At 35.2% G+C, this 16790-nt stretch overlaps 1 protein-coding gene across 1 annotated transcript in view; it reads right to left on the bottom strand.

Moving 5' to 3' along the window:
• Positions 1-860: 860 nt before the first annotated feature.
• PLXNA2 (plexin A2) overlaps positions 861-16790 on the bottom strand; it is a gene marked incomplete at both ends in the record, with an annotated part of 426608 nt that continues 410678 nt past the window's right edge. Inside the window, 6 exons of the mRNA XM_081322621.1 lie at positions 861-956; positions 3134-3284; positions 5476-5688; positions 12193-12362; positions 12833-13023; positions 15625-15724. Coding sequence (XP_081178747.1) covers positions 861-956; positions 3134-3284; positions 5476-5688; positions 12193-12362; positions 12833-13023; positions 15625-15724 — 921 coding nt within the window. The remainder of the gene's footprint in view (positions 957-3133; positions 3285-5475; positions 5689-12192; positions 12363-12832; positions 13024-15624; positions 15725-16790) is intronic.

Below are 16790 nucleotides of genomic sequence, written 5' to 3'. Positions count from 1 at the left end.
AAAACAGGAAGGAATCATTTCAATGAGGGAAGTCTTGTGTCAAAGTAGAAGAGGAATGAAGGACTTTCATAAAATCATAGTGTCCCTTCAATGGTAAATAAGGAGTATTAAAAAAATATCAGTACTCTATAAATACATAGTTGAAGCTGATTTCAGCGCAGATGAATTAAATGACCAGATGGCTTTTCCACTCATATAGATTCCTGCTAAAATACTCTTGAAGATACTGAATGCTGGGTTTTCCTTTCCAACTGCACTATTTAAAAGGTTTGGTGCAAATTTGTGCTCCTGGAGATATTTTTTTAAGTTCCCAGGCAGAGGAATAACGGAGTTTTTTCAAACATTTCCTAAAGTAGAGAATCTACTTGCAAACCATCCATCTGAGCCATGAACAATGAGGTTCTCGTATGATGTGAGGGGCAATGTACAGTGGAATCTTCAATAAGATGTAGCCACTGTATTTTTGTTACCTTTTTTTCTTCTCTTTTCTTTTTCTTAAAAAAAACTTTAAATATTGTTTCTGTTATCTCTTAATATACACCAAACAATTTTCATGCAAAGCAGCAGTCATGGAGAAGTCTAAGCTTCCAAAGACCTTCAAGGTTACAGCCTGAATAGTTGAACTATTTGATAAATCCAACTGATGCTTGAGATGCACAATTCCTGTTGTTTTCCTTCATTCTTTTAACTGGAATTTTGTGAATTTTGAGCTAAGAATGTGGGGCAACTTTTGCTTCTTGTAGGAGGTTCTCACAGTATTCCCGATATATTCTTTGTGGCCACCTTGCCAATTTCCTTAATTCCCCAAAGTCTTTGCAATCGCTCCTTATGGTTTTTCCTAGGAGTTCCTGCTCCTTTCTTCAGCTCTCCATAGACATGGCACCAATAAGTTGCTCTACTTTGTATGCCAAGCGCTGCCGGCGCGCCTGCTCATCCTGCTCCAGAGCCCCAATGATCTAGAACCAAAATCAATGCAAACAAGAAAGGACAGGAAATAACAAGAATGAATTGGGTTTAAGTAGATTAAAAGGAAAAGGAAGCAACAATACATACAAATAAATGCTCTTAGAAATTCATGACAATTTCTTTGTACATTGATAAGAACACAATACATAGGAATTAGGTTCTGAAATGGTAGCCTTATGGTAAATCTGTGAATGAGAATACCTAGGGGCTCTAAATGTTTACTTAAGAAGTTGAAATATACTGTAGAACTGTTAGACAACACTCAGTCCTTAGGTCTACTTCCTAGAGAAAATGTAAGAAATGAAAGAAAAGCACAGGATTTCATTGTGTTCATAAACTTCTCCTTATTTTTGAGTTACCGTGTTGGCTCACACTGCCAGCAAAAAGCACAATTATACTCTGGAGGCTATATTTCCTCTATTATTTAACAAATGGCTGCTGCACTATACCATGTATTTATACATGCACTTAAAAGACAAAAGCCTTGCCTTTAATAGCTGTAACTGCAAAATAGGCATTTCTTAGCACTGCAAATTAAAGAGCTGAGCAGATGGTGGGGACTTAGACATCAAGTAATGCATCCATCAGAAAAGAATATGTACTGATAGTATTATTTTGTAATATATGTATATGTATATGTGTGTGTGTGTGTGTGTGTGTGTGTGATTTGGTTGTGCCATGCTAGTTGTGTCTGGGAAAATAGCATATGGTCAAACAACCAGATAATTTTGCAGGTATTCAGAGAATCATATAAATATTCAATAACAACAACTAAAGTAGCTCCACTTTCTGCTTTATCTAAACATTGCCTAATCACTTCATGATGAAAATTATTACAGCAGATATTTTGCAAGCAAATTTCCTTAAGATATGATTTTTATATACATGATTTCATGTTACCCCTCCTTTTTATATACAAGTTTTGAGCAGAGAGCAATGTATCAAAATTTGGAGAAGGGTAAAAAATGAAATAAATTGAATTTTGGCTTGCATCTTAGTTTGGAGCATGTGAATTAAATTAGTTAATTGATTTGGTTTGCATTTTAGTATTTCTTTCCCATCCCTAGCCATTAGCAATTTCATTCTATTTGAAAAAAAATTGGACAATGGTCAAGATAATAATATAATTGGAAATGAAGCAAAAATAGGTAAATATAAGTCATTTTTTGCTTATTAAGCAAAAATTTGCTTACTTTTTATAAGCAATATCACGAATATTCCAAAATCTATTTTTAGGATAACAGCCTAGGCATTCACATAATAATAATGATGTCCGTAATAAAACAAAAGTCTCATTTATTGTAAATTCACAATTCAGACAATTGATCCTCAGGCAGACTCATCTGTTATTACTTTTATTTAACTTTTACTAAAGCTCCTTAATATGCTCAGGCTGTGATAAATAAAAAGTAATTGTGGTGAACATTGGTCCTTTATATTTTGTTGCATACTTTGTGTTGTGCATTATGTAGCATATCTTTGTATCATGCAGTCATTTTATGGTTACAAATTACTCTGAAAATAAATTGGAATTATTTTCTTAACTGTCTGCATCCCAAATGGCATTATAAGATTCAGCCAGATATATTTGAAAAGAAGGGTACTTGCAAAAGTATCTTATGATAATGTGTGCTATATTGGCAGAGCTGCGCTATTCTTAGGCCCAGATGGCAGTTTGATTCATGCATGGAAATAGCATGGAGGCAGAAACTAGTGCAAAGTTAGTTTGCATTGGAGAGGGGAACATTGACTTATGTGTTGCATGTAGTACTGAATACTTCTTTTGTGGTTCTGCAATGCCAGGTAAGCAATTTTCTGCCAAGCCTCAATAGTGCAAACAATGGTGGCTTAATCGTCCAGCAATTGCTGGTGATAAATTAAGAAAAATAGATGCATTACTTCTCCAGTTAGTTGAGCACCTAGACAACCTTTAAGTTTGGTTTGAGTTTATTCTGTCCTGCTGTGAGAATGTCTGGTTGTTGTTACGTGCTGTTCCTTGGGCTTTGTTATATTGTCACTATATTGTTTTAATCTTGTTACTGGATTGCAGACTGTCAGCTGCTTAAAGTTCAATTGTTTATGACAATTATGTAGTGAAGGGTTCAATCAACAAATATGTTTCTCAACTCCCCCCACCCCCAGCTCTTTGAAGAAAAATGTTTCTCACCTCCTCACTGTATTTGCTGACATAGGAGTATATTTCATTGAGTGCACTCAGCATGTTGAAATCAACATAGTGCAGACGTGACTGTTCTGCGAGGTAGGCATTCATGTCTTGGTCACTGATGGCTGGGAGTTTTGCAATATCTGCATAATACCTGCAAAGTGTGGAAGTGTTTCAAAAACAGGACTGACTACTTAAAGCACAAACATTTGAGAGAAAAAAGAAGCAGCAATCAAGAATGAATTGGGTTGAAGCTACGAGTCATTTCTGCAGGAAAACAGTGTAAAGGTCAAAATGAACAAAGCATCAAGTTGATTTTGTAGGATATGTGATGAACCTTAAAGTGAAAAACATGTTTTCCTACTATGCTTATGCCATAATAAATCCACAATAAAAGAACTTATTAGTAATGTACAATAGCTTGTACATATGCATTGTTGCATTGTATTTACAATATTGTATAGTGACAATTATTTGTGATACATGAATATCACAAATATAAATAACAATTCCACTTACTAAGTACTTCTGTAATTGGAAGCCCAGTAATAAAGCTAAAAACTATATATAGTTAAATGTATAAAAAAAGACTTATGTAAGGAAAGAAAAGATGACAGCTGGAGTTGGCAATGAAAACAATATTTTGTTTACACTTTTCTCTTTGGTATTGTTTTTACCATAACATTCATGTTATTCTATTTTTCAGTAAATATTATCTGGATTCCTTCCAGTTAGGGTTCAGATCTGGAAACAGTAATGAGATTGAGTTTGACTGCACTTATTGATAGCAATAGCACTTATATACTGCTCCGTAGTGCTTTACAAGATTCTCTGAGAGGTTTACAATATCAGCATATTGCTTCCAACAGTCTAGGTTCTCATTTTACCTACCCCGGAAGGAGTCCAGTTCATGCCCAGTCAGGATCAAACTCCAGACTGTGGACAGAGTTTAGTCTGCAGTACTGCATTGGCATCTGGTTAGATCAGGATAGCAGTGGTTCACCCAGTCTTGTCCTTGATTTCTAGTAACTTCTGGTATTATCACTAATGGTATAATTTTTCTGGATGAACACATTCCTTGGTATGGGAGACAGCTTCATTGTGGTTTTCTTCTTTCCTCTGGGATTGACTCCATTATTGGCTGGGAAAGATCTAGCTCTAAGCCCCTGCTTTCTGGAATTCCACAAACAGGGACCTCTTTCCACTTCTATTTAACATCTATATTATGCCACTGGGTTAGGTGATATGATGATGGGGCAATCAGGTAATATCAGTATGCTAATAATACTCAGTTATGCTTCTGCATCCTGGGCTGACCAAATGATGCTGTCAAGGTTCTTTCTCAGTATCTGAAAGCTGTAAGGGTCTGGATGGGGAGTTATATGCTTAGCAAGACTGGACCATCCCTACCATGCAGGGCCTTCATATCTTTAGTTCTAAATTGTTTAGATGGTGCCAGTGTTAGGAGATCCTCCTAGTCTCCTGCCCGTTTGGAGAACTGGTAGCAGCCTGTGGCTAGGATGGTATTGCACAGGCCCATCTTGTGCACCAATTATATCACTTCTAGACCGGGGGGGACCTATTTCTGGTCACTCATACTTTGGGCTGCTCTAGTTTGGACTATTGCAATGGAATCTATGCAGGATTACCTTTAAAGATCACTTAGAAACTACAGCTGGTCGAGAATGGGCATAGTTATGGGCATGCCTCAGTATGCTGTGAAACATCCCTACTTCCCAAGCTGTACTGGCTCTTATCATCACCTATAAAGCTTTTTATGACACATGGCTAGGTTGTGCATGTAAACTGCCTGTCTCCAAGCATTGATGCAATCCAGGAAACGTACTTTCTGCATCCTGACATCTGTTCTATGGAACAGCATCCACTCCAAGGTTCGTATGATCACAATTCTGCTGGTCTTTCACATGATCTTAGGAACTGATTTTTCATCTCAGCAGGGGAGCAGGATTTTAGGTGGAGTTGTCTTTGGTGACTGTGTGGTTTTTGACTCATCCTGTAAGTTGTTGTTCTAGTTGTTTATGTGCGTTTTTAATGTATTAGCTACCAGCAGGCAGCTAAGTAAATTAATAAAATCTGTTACCTATGTTGTGCATATCGACATGAACAAAAACAAGAGCATCAGTGGAAACACTATTGGAATTCATGTTGCAGGTATTTTGGAATTTGTAAATGGATCCTTAATACTGACCTTTATGAGTAAGGAAGAAAACACAACTGCCACTCAGAATGCCACCCAGATTCAGAGTGAAATTATACTGAACTCAATATGTGCAAGCTTGGGGAAGTCTTGCCATGCAGAACATACACTCTATTTGAACACTGACCTTTCTACCCAGCTTTTATAGCTGGGTATATCCTTGGCATACAGCAGCTTATTGGAGGGGGAATCCTTGCCCAGCCGATGCTCTGAGGTGGAACATGAATCCATAAAAGTCTGAGCTACAACTGAGAGGCAGGCATCAGTGATACTTCCTTTGTGGATATCAAAGACGAACTGTGGATTTTTAATTACATTCACCCAGAAGCGAAGAGGAAGACTGTGTGACATAAATATGCATTATAAATTAAAATATAGCAACATATTTTTACAATTACAGCTTTTCTTTTTTTTCTTTTCACAAAAAGTTTAAATAAGAATGATAGTAGTAATAGTAGCAGTAATGAGTAATATAGTACTGTACATTCCAATAATGTAGCACTGTAGCCACAATGGTATTTGGCAACCAAGGTGAACTAATCATATTTAGCATTATACTTCAGCCAAGCTGGATATCCTCTTCCTAAGCACAGTTAAAATCAAGGTACAGAATTATGATGGTGCTATTGGATTTGAATTCATTGAGTTATTTGGCTTATTTGGGTTGGAGACCTAGCCAAAGAGGGAATTCTTTTTTTTTGACTGAGATAATCCATTTTCCCCTTGAAAGTTTTATTGTATTCTTGTTCCCCATTTCTTTTCATTTTAATGCAATAATGAGCATCTTCAATGTATATTCATTAAAACACTCTTCTCGTGGATTTACAGTAGTGTTCCAAGCTAAATATTATCACTGGTAATCTTTTCCCCTCTCTTCCTTTTATTCTTAAAATGGAAAACATTCTTCAGTTACAAGGTACTCTATCACTAGATGCCACTGTTTGTCTTTTTTGCCCATAAATACCAATATTATGAACAGAGAGAAGAAAAAAGTCCAAATTTCTATGTAATATAAAGTTCACAATAACTAGCAGCAGAAAAAGAACCATAATATGGACAATATAATACATTTTTATTTCCATTTTCCAGAATTGGGGGGAAAAACCCAACATTATCAAAAATACCAACTCCTTCGAATAGAGTGTTGTAAAGGTCGCTTGAAATATGAATAAAAAACTAAATAGAATACCATTGATTTTCTCTGTAACCACCCCCCAAAAAAACCCAACAAAAACACACAAACACTTTAATCTACCCTAATCAACAGCAAAGACCCAAAAATATATTTTCTTCTTTTGATTTCTCTATTGTTGCTAGTTAAAACTCTGCATCACTGAAGACCTAGGCACCAGGTAATTGAGAAAATGCAATTTTCTGAGTCTTCTGATGCCTTGATTGCTCTTTTTGCAGCATTCTAGGCATGACTTATAGAGGAGGTAGTCTAGGCCAGTAACAAAATGCAAAAGTGCTAAAATCAATTGCTGGCATTTCCTATTAGACTGTGTTGCAGCTGATGTTAAACATGTCTGCTTTATACTCTGGACAGCAGCTGCAAGTCAGATTATAGGGTCTGGGGCTAAATAAACAAACTGACTGATTTCATATACCCCCCTCTTTTCCCTCTTTCTGATTTTCTGATAGTTATCAGAGCTTCATGCTACTAATATTAATATATAAAGGAAGACTGAATAAGCAAATTACACCAATGCTTTGTGTTATTTCAAAAACAAAGTGCAGTAATCCAATCTTCAATATGCCTGTGTGAAAAAGTAACACCTCCCCCTCATTAAACTCAGTAACTAGTTGAAGTACCTGAAACTGCACAAGCACTTCCAGAATTGTGATAAATATCTCATATCACAATGATCCGAAGATCACTAATTTGGGGATGCTTTTGTGCCTTAGGACTTGAGCAATCATCCACCATATCAATGCTTGACAGTTGATATGAAATACTTACTGTTTGCTTATTAACTATCTTGTTAGCTCCAAAGTTTTACTTATCTGCCTATAAAATATCCCTATGGAAGTTTAGAATGAGATTTTTTTTTTTTGGTAGGAGGGAAATTTGACATGACCATCAAAGTTTATAAGGAGCAATGAGTTTTGCCTTATTAGTCTCCAATGGATCTCTCTCTCTCTCTCTCTCTCTCTCTCTCTCTCTCTCTCTCTCTCTCTCTCTCTCTCTCTCTCTCTCTCTCTCTCCCCCCCCCCCCCCCTCTCTCTCTCTCTCTCTCTCTCTCTTTCAGCTGAGGCAGCAGAGGCCTGCAAATCTCTTTTTTAAAAAATGACTTTAATGAGATGCTTGTCACAGAATAATTCCTTTTGGGGATTATTGTTTCAAATCTTCTTTGTCTCAGGACATTTCTTATCTGTAGTTTAGTAGAGCTTTCAAAATGCTTCGGTGATCTTTTCCAGTTTGATAAGCATACATGACATTTTTACAGAGGTCTTCAAAAAATTTTGAACAGGGCATGATGTATCTCTAGAATCAGCATGATGAAAACATCCCTGTGATGCCTGTGAGATGTCTATAAGGGAAGATCACCCCAGAGTTGACTGTTTAATGAAGTACTCCCATAACTGGTCCCAGGTAGCTTCTTTAATTGAATATTCATGCCTATACACAAGAATCTAGTCATCTAAAGTCCAACTTTAAATTGGTACCAGATAAGGGTCAACAGAATTCAGGATCGGTTAGACTTGGACCATTTGTGGAAATGTATGACTCTAAGATGATGATATATTTAACTCCACCCTCCAGCTCTGCCTGCTCTTCTCCTACATGTACAGACTAAACCATATGTTTCTACAAAGAGATTTGGTTTTGGCTTTCCTTTGTATTGAAATGCACTGATCCATTGTATGAATCTGAGACTTAAAAAATCTGTAATAGCATCATATATGTTGAAGAAATCTGCCTGATCACTTGACTCCTATGTGGTTTGCTTCATTAAGACTATTAACTTTGGGGGAAAATCTTATTATAATAATATTGACTACAGATTGAATTGCTTTTAATGTGTGCATGGTCAGATGACATACTGAAAAAGAATCATAAGTCTTTGAAGAGTTTTCACATAATTCATCTGGTAGATTGGCACCTGTCCACCTGTACAATACAAGTCTTAGGCTACTCATAGTTATTTTGTTAGGGTTTGGGCATGTTTTTCTATCCAAACAGCAAAGAACAACTTTTTGAAGAGATGTTAGAAACTGTTTTTTTTTTTAAAATCAGACATTGGCAATCAAAACTGAACCTTTTGGGTAACAAAGTAAACAAATTGTTTCTTACTGCTGTCTCTCAAGTATACTGCAAAGCATCTAATAAAATAGTAAACTACATTCAAGTCAGTTGAACTGTCATGTACCCAATGCTGGCTAGATTCTGTTCAAACTTAGTGGTTGTGTCCAGCATTTCTTCATTCTGCAGCAGCGTGTGAATTCCCAACAAATTGTTACACTTGTTCTCATTCCACCTTAGCTCTGCCTGACCTTCAATTGCTAGCAAAACACTTTATTCTCTATGGGACTTCAATCTGTTATTTTTTGTCCATCCAGTGGCAGTACAGGAAAAAAATGTTTTCAGGAAAAAAAAGAGAATGCAAGTTATTTTTGGAAAGATTAAATTCTGCTGTATATGAGCAAATGGTTGCTGATAGAAATAAATGCAGGCAGAACATTATTTTTTTCATTTGCCACCTGCTCAAAGCTGCTGAAAAGGACAAATGTGCCTGTGCCTAGTCTTGCTCTCACCTCACAAAACTGTTTTATATTAACTAGCTTTCCAATCTAGCAAATGTAACATTTATCTTTAAGTACTCTGCATGCAGAAAGGCCTCAGCTTTCACTAGAGATGCTCAGAGTCACAATTTCTCAATCAAATTGGTAATTCATAAATATGAGGAGTTGAATATAAAAGATATGGAATGGCTGTATATGGGTTAATGCAACTTTATTATTTAAGAATATATTTTCAATTAATTATAATAATTTCATGTTAACAGAAAAATATGAATCAACATAGTGTCGGTAGTATGGAAACATGTATTAATTTGTTAGATTTAAATGCAGGCATTTCCAATTAAAGGACAGTTTACAGTTGTAAATAGTTGAGATAACTGAAAACAAGTTATGACTTATCTTAAGTCCAGTATTTCAACAAGATTTAAAATTAATGTACTTGGTTTGGATCCTATTCAAAGCATCTTAGTTAATTGCTAACAAAGATTATTGTCCAATTATCTGATTCATAGTGCAACAACTGTTTGACTCTGTATAATCACTGTTCAAAAGGAAATATTTAAATGCTTGGTTGAAACTAACATCTCTTCTTTTCCAGTCCAGATTATTTTTCAGCTGATACACATAGAAGCTGACAATGGTTGGGAAGTTCTCCATATTAAAGGCTTCTATAATCTGGCAGCCATGGAGATAGAGGGGAAATTTATGCTCATCAGTACCACTTGTTAACTCTAAATGTCCTTTTATTCAGCATTCCAAAATTTTATCTTAAAATGCATTCCCTAAAGCTTCTGCAAAATTGTTTTTAGCTCCTTGCAGCAGAGAATTTAGCTTTGGCAGACCAGATGATTAGAGGGTTTTGAACCCGAAGGGATTTGCATGTGTAGTTTATACACATAGGCACAAATTGCCATTTTTATGAGTTTCTCCTCTATGCACAGTCAATTCCTAACCCATGGAACTATAAATCCTAAAGTAACAGCCAGGATAAAGATGCAAAAGCAACAATTGTTCTAAAAATACAGAATACAAATTGCTGCTTTAAAGTTATACGATACTTAGCTGCAGCTCAAGTTTATATACAATGTCTTTGCCTGGATATCTTCAGAAAACATTTGGGAAATATATTATAAATAATCAGAGTATATATTGCTATTCAATTGAAACCTAATAGAAGTAGCCACAATTCTATCTGGGTTCTGCTTCTTTAGTTATTGGATTTCTGGTAGCACCTTGTAAATTCTACTTTGTTCAAATGCTAGAAACAAAGCATTATACAAAAGAGGATATGCCATTTCAATTACTTTTAAGGTTTTGAGGATTTGGAAATACCAAGATCAAGCTAAGGAGAGCTTTTTGACTAATCTAACTGAAAACTGGTTGTCTTTGATGCAAACAATGATAATCAGGAGCAATTTGTTCATCTAGTCTCTTCCTCTTGCACCTAAGAAGGCTTGTAAAAAGGATAGCTTATGAAATTAATAGAAATTTAGCTGAATTCTACTTAAAATACATGTGTAAATCACCTAAATGCTGACTTTTTACAGCTATTCCTGTCCTGTCTAATGCCTCTTTTCACTAATCAGGTTGAACACTGTTTTTCCCCTCTTCTGACCTATTCCACTGTTTAGGTAATAAAGATTACATTTATGACTCTGAAAGTACATCATTCAATCACATCTAGATGTGATAACACTTTCACTTAATGGGATAATTAATATATACAGAATAATTAATGAGAAACTGGTATAAATCAATCACAAGTCTGAGTTTGAAAATAAATGGTTATGTAGCAAGGGACTTTGAGTCAAATTATTCTATACTTCCTTATTGCAAATCTTGTGTATTCTCTGAAGCCTTAGATTTATCAATGTCAAGAACAAAGTATTCATGAAGGCCACTTAGTCAGGGACATCAGCTTGAAGGAATGATATGTGTGTCCTATGGAATATACAGTGAATCTCAGAACTGAGACTCCAAGACTGTCTGCTTTGTATTTAAAAGCTATTAATAATTGAGTTATTTTCCCCTTTCCAGGCAACTTGCTGACTAAAATTACCAACATTGTATCAAATGAGGCAAGCCATTATCATCTTAGACCATTACAAATCAATCAGATTTTGGCATTAGGATGCTGGATTGTGGCCATATCAGTGATATATTAAAGAGTAAAAATGGAATATATACCCATTATTCAAGAGATATTTAATTTATATTTAATAGCATGGATTATGAGATGTAATATAACATAACATTTAGTAGATGTTTTTAGACTATCTTTTTAAATTGATCATGCCATGTAAAATAAACTTGCTATACTCAAAGTTGGCACAAGCCTGCCTAGATAAAATTTGTTTTATTGTCTGGAGAAAGCAGATGGTGCTAAACTGTAAACTGACTACCTAGAAAATAAGAAAGAAAAAAAAGAACAATAAAAGTGTCAACAACTGCCTGGCTGGAAATTGAACTGGCTACAATGAAAATCTTTCTTTTTCCAAAAGTAATTGAACATAGAATATAGAATAAAGAGTTCTCAATATTGTTTTTATTTTTGCATGAGAAAACCACTGAAGATCTGTGATAATATTTGTCTGATATATGTATAGGTAAAGGTTCCCCCGCACATGCGTGCTAGTTGTTTCCAACTCTAGGGGCCGGTGCTCATCTCCGTTTCAAAGCTGAAGAGCCAGCTCTTGTCTGAGGACGTCTCCATGGTCATGTGGCCGGCATTACTAGATGCCAAAGGCGCACGGAACGCTGTTACCTTCCCACCATAGTGGTCCCTATTTTTCTACTTGCATTTTTACATGCTTTCGAACTGCTAGGTTGGCAGAAGCTGGGACAAGTAACAGGCGCTCACTCTGCTACACGGCCCTCGGGATTCAACCCACCAAACTGCCGATCTTCTGATCGACAAGCTCAGCATCCTAACCCACTGAGCCACTGCATCCCGATATATGTATATATATGTACAAAATATTATTGTGTGTCTTTTAGTTTTCATACATTTACCCTTATTTATGTAGATATGGTACTGCTCAAGGACCATTTTGATATAAAAGTACATAAACCATAAGTAATAAAACTGTGCCCCTCTTACCAGTTGCTTTTCCAGGTATGCCTCACATCAGTGTCATGGATGCCATGCTTATCTGCTTGCTCATCTAGGAAATCAAACATATATTTGATAGCCAGTGGGAGAGCGCTGCCTCGATGCACAGTACTGAACAAAGTCTCGAACAGGTCATCCACAAACTTTTGAAGTGTACCCTGATGGAAGCAGAGACCAAAGTATGAGGGTATTATATCATAAATCATCAGCTGGTGCAGAACAGCATTGCAGTTTGCAAAGCTGCCCCCCTTAATTTATATCCCTGGATGTGAGATGTAGCAAAGTTAACATATTACAGTATGTGATGGGGGGGGGGAGAACGGAACTATTACCTATGTAAGATGAGATAGGAATGAAGACAGTTTAGGGAAAGCAATAAAAACTTCTGTTTGTGTTATTTAGATTTTACTATACATTCATTTGTGGGTTAGGTTTGTTTTATAATTATAATAATAATCATTATATATAATAATTATATGTATATAAGTATATTATTATAATTGTTTTACTTAAACACTGTTTTTATTATTAATATGCAATAAGAAAAAATCAGCACAACAATATGAGGCTAATGTTTACCACTTTCAGCTGATAAAAAGGAGATACAGGATGTAAGACTTGGAATTACCTTTGTAGCTAGCAGCCGTGTCAAATAGATCTCTGATACCATCTTACTTCCCCGATCACCTTCCTTCTGGTCACCATGGTCATGGTTTTTGACTAAATGCCAGACTTTTACTCCACTCTCTAGGTCAGGAGTAATCATGGGTGCCCTTGAACGAAGACTATCTGGGCTACCTGTGTACCGAAATGTGGAATCTGGGGAGAATGAAAAAGAGGTTGGGAAGGCACAATGGAAGACAGACTCGGTTGTATTTTGGGGCTCGTCATAACTCTTTAACAGAGAATACAACTTTAGTTTATAAGGGAAGAAATTACTATAAAATTCCAATGCTTCTGAAATCTAATCCTATATTTAGAACATTTTTGGTTGTAATATTTTTCACTGTTTTGTTATGTATTTAATCTGCTGACTTCAGCCAATCTTGATCAATAGAACAAAGTTAACCATCCACAGAAAACTAAAACCAAAATTTTCTGAACTATTATAATCTTGGCTACCATACTTAAAATATGTAGTAGTTGCATCTACTTACAGGGCATTTTGGATTAGATTAGATTAGAATAGATAACCTTTATTGTCATGGCACACTTAAAAATGAAATTTAGTTTCTTCCTCTAAAAGTGTATACATATATAACACACATTTAAAACATACTATACACAACATATCATCATGAAATGCCTTGCCACATGAAAAGAAAAAACCTTAGCTAACTATCAAATATACATTGCAACTGTTTGATATTTTTTCATTTTCAAACAAATGTTTCTTTCACTGTGAAAAAATTAATTTCTTAATTTTCTATTCTTCTATTTGGTGACAGTCAAACTAAGGGGATTCTCTTACATTAATAGGAGAATGAGTGAATTGTTACGTATTTTTCTCCAAAGTTTCACTCCTGATTCAAAATGATTAAAAATATGACTATTTCTATCAATGTAATGAAAAGGTGAAAGCACTGAATCATTCTATTTAAAAATGAAATTCAGTGATGCAAATGTAGACATTAAAAGCACACCTTTGCTTGATGTTATTTGTGCAATCAGAAGTATCAATATCAGGATTCACAACAACTAGGTAGGCACATATTGCATGCTAATGCTCTTTAACTTTTGACTCTGAACAGTCAAATAGAAATCTTGCTTTACAACTAATGTGTATCCTCAAAAGAAAAATCTTTGCTTGCTATTTTTACATTATAAACATCCAATTTAGAAAATTTTGTCTTTGATGTCTTTGAAGAAATGTTTTACAAATAAAAGGAACAAGCAATTGCAAAAATTGCCAGCCATATGATGCCATAATTTTTCCAGCCAAAACATAACACAAAAATGCTTTTACTAAAAATATAAAGATACAAATGGACAAAATGACCAAATATAAATTCTCAAATTTATATTAAGTTCAATTTCAGTTTTTCCCCCCAGTAATTATATTTCCCTGTAAGAAAAGAAAAGAAAAAGATTCAAAATGATCTAAACTGACTAGAACTGTGGACTGAAATAAATAAAATGGAATTTAACAGGAAGTAATGTAAAGTTCTGCATTTGGGAGGGAAAAAAATCAGAGCACAAGTGCAAAGGGAGAAGACTGGCATAACGTCTGTACATGTGAAAAGCAACCGATGTCCTTGCTGAACATGTCAAATATGAGCCATTAGTCTGAAAAGGTCAGAAAAGATAATCACATGACCCAGGATACTGCAATTGTCATAAATATGAAACAGTTGCCAAACATTTAAATTTTGATCACGTGACCATGGAGATGCTGCAACAGTTGTAAGTATGAAAAATTATCATGTCACTTTTTTCAATACCACTGTAACTTTGAATGGTCACTAAATGATTTTTTTTTAAGTTGAGGACTATCTGTAATTATTCCACTCATACCTGCTCTGGTCCTATCACATTTGGAATACTGTGTCCACTTTTGAACACCATATTTCCGAAGGAGAGTAAGAAATTTGAACAATTTCAGAGGAGAGTAGCAAGATTTGGAGAGTTCTGGAAACCACTTCCTATGAGGACTTGCTAAAGGAAAATATTTAGCCTATAGATAGAAGATATAACTGAGAGGAAATGGAACAGCAACCTTTAAATATCTTAAGGGTTGTCACATAGAAGGAAAATTAACAGGGCAGGATCAGAACCAAATGATTGAAACTACAAAAAGATTCAGGCTAGATGTCAGGAGGAACTTCCTGACTACTTGAACTGTGAAATAGTCCTCCCCAGGCTTTTTTTGTCATAGAACGCCCAGAACGGAGTTCTGGCACCTTTTTTGGATGGAACCTTGTAGGGTAGGCAAGGTGGGTTGTCTGACATGTGTGAGTTCTGGCACCTTTTTCTTTTACAAGAAAAGCACTGGCTCCCCACTTATTTTTGAATGAGGAGAAATAATATCTCTATGTACAGTACTTAATATGTTGCTTGTCCGATAATGACAATTCCAGGAGAAATTGCTTCAGATCAGTGATTCTGATACATGCACAGGTGGTTTCAATGGGTTATTCCCATTACAGCCAAGTTTATAATTCAGATAAGAGGTAGAAGCAACTATTATTTGTGAAGAGTTACGTGTGTGCACTGACATTATCATAATGTTTCAGACTGAGCTCAGTGGTTTAAAAATGGTCCCCTGTATATTTATAAAGATATGTTTCATAAGCTTCCAATAAAAACTGTAATAAAACTGCTAGCCAGTTGACACTTCGTGCAATGATCAGATTAGTCCATTAATTTGAGAGTCATGTAGTTAGAATCTTTATGTTTACATCATGCAACTTTCAGTCTTACCATATCTGCTAATTGAGGTCCGTGATATGCTGGCAGAAGCAGGAATATTATAAGAAGAAGTCTGTTTAGGAACAAGGGCAACTACAGAGCGATCAGAGACCTGGTAGAGGGGAAAAAAGACATGTAAGCAGACAGAACATTGCAAGCAAATGCAGTACTAAAACATATTCATACTGTACTGTGAGCCGAAAATGATGAAAGTTATAAATCTCATAATGAAGTGTTGGCAGGAACATATGGAATGCCATGAAGTGTCAGAAGACTAAGCAAAATGAAGGGTATATTTCCCTCCTGGCCTGTTCTGTCCCTGAAGAAAAGAACTAAGAAATGAAAAGACATATTGAAGGCATTCTCTGTCATTTTGATTTAAGATTATGTTTGATCCAATAAAAACAGAGATTCCCACGAATTGTAGCAACACAATTAAAGCAATAACATACTGGGAATAAAGTAGCTATAATAATGTTATGGATCATAAAAAATTCCTATTAAATCATTTTTTTAGTTTAACTCATTTTATGAACTTTAGAAGTTTGATTTATAAAGGAACAAGTAATAAAATCATTTTTCTGGATCTTAAATGACCACTCCAACAACTACACCTCCCCAAAAAGGGTGGTTGGAGATAAATTTGGGGAAATCAAATTATAAATGCACATTAATACTGATAATAAGATTTTGTTAAAGCAAAATAGCAATGTTTAATTTTACCCACTCTACAGCTGTAAGACTCAGAAAGCTTTTAACTAATCTTCATTAACAAACCTTTATTTATCCAAATTATATATTAATAATTTCACAATGTAAATGTGTTGCAGAAAGTAAAATGGAAACATTTGTCTGAAATTGGGTGCTTATTTATTTAATCTATTCATTAGGCATCCAAGTAATTAACAAACCACAATTTATCAGCCTGATGTAGTAATTTTACACATACAAATAATTCTGTAGGTTCATTTCTTGAAGTCAGTAACAGGGGTAAAAAAAAGCTCCCTTTTACACAAAACAGTAGTTTTTGTGAAAAAAACCCAGATGTTATTTTTAATGAGAAATATTTATGACATATATTTGAATGTAATATGAATATCTGCTAGAGATGAAAATTGGTTTTTAGGATTTGAATCTTCATGTAATTTGTATGGATATGGTATCTTGTTTTTATACTT

Source organism: Vipera berus (assembly GCF_964194415.1).
Source record: "Vipera berus genome assembly, chromosome: 3".
Taxonomy (NCBI): domain Eukaryota; kingdom Metazoa; phylum Chordata; class Lepidosauria; order Squamata; family Viperidae; genus Vipera; species Vipera berus.
The sequence above is the reverse complement of the archived record's forward strand: the minus strand, read 5'-3'. Positions and strand labels throughout refer to the sequence as shown.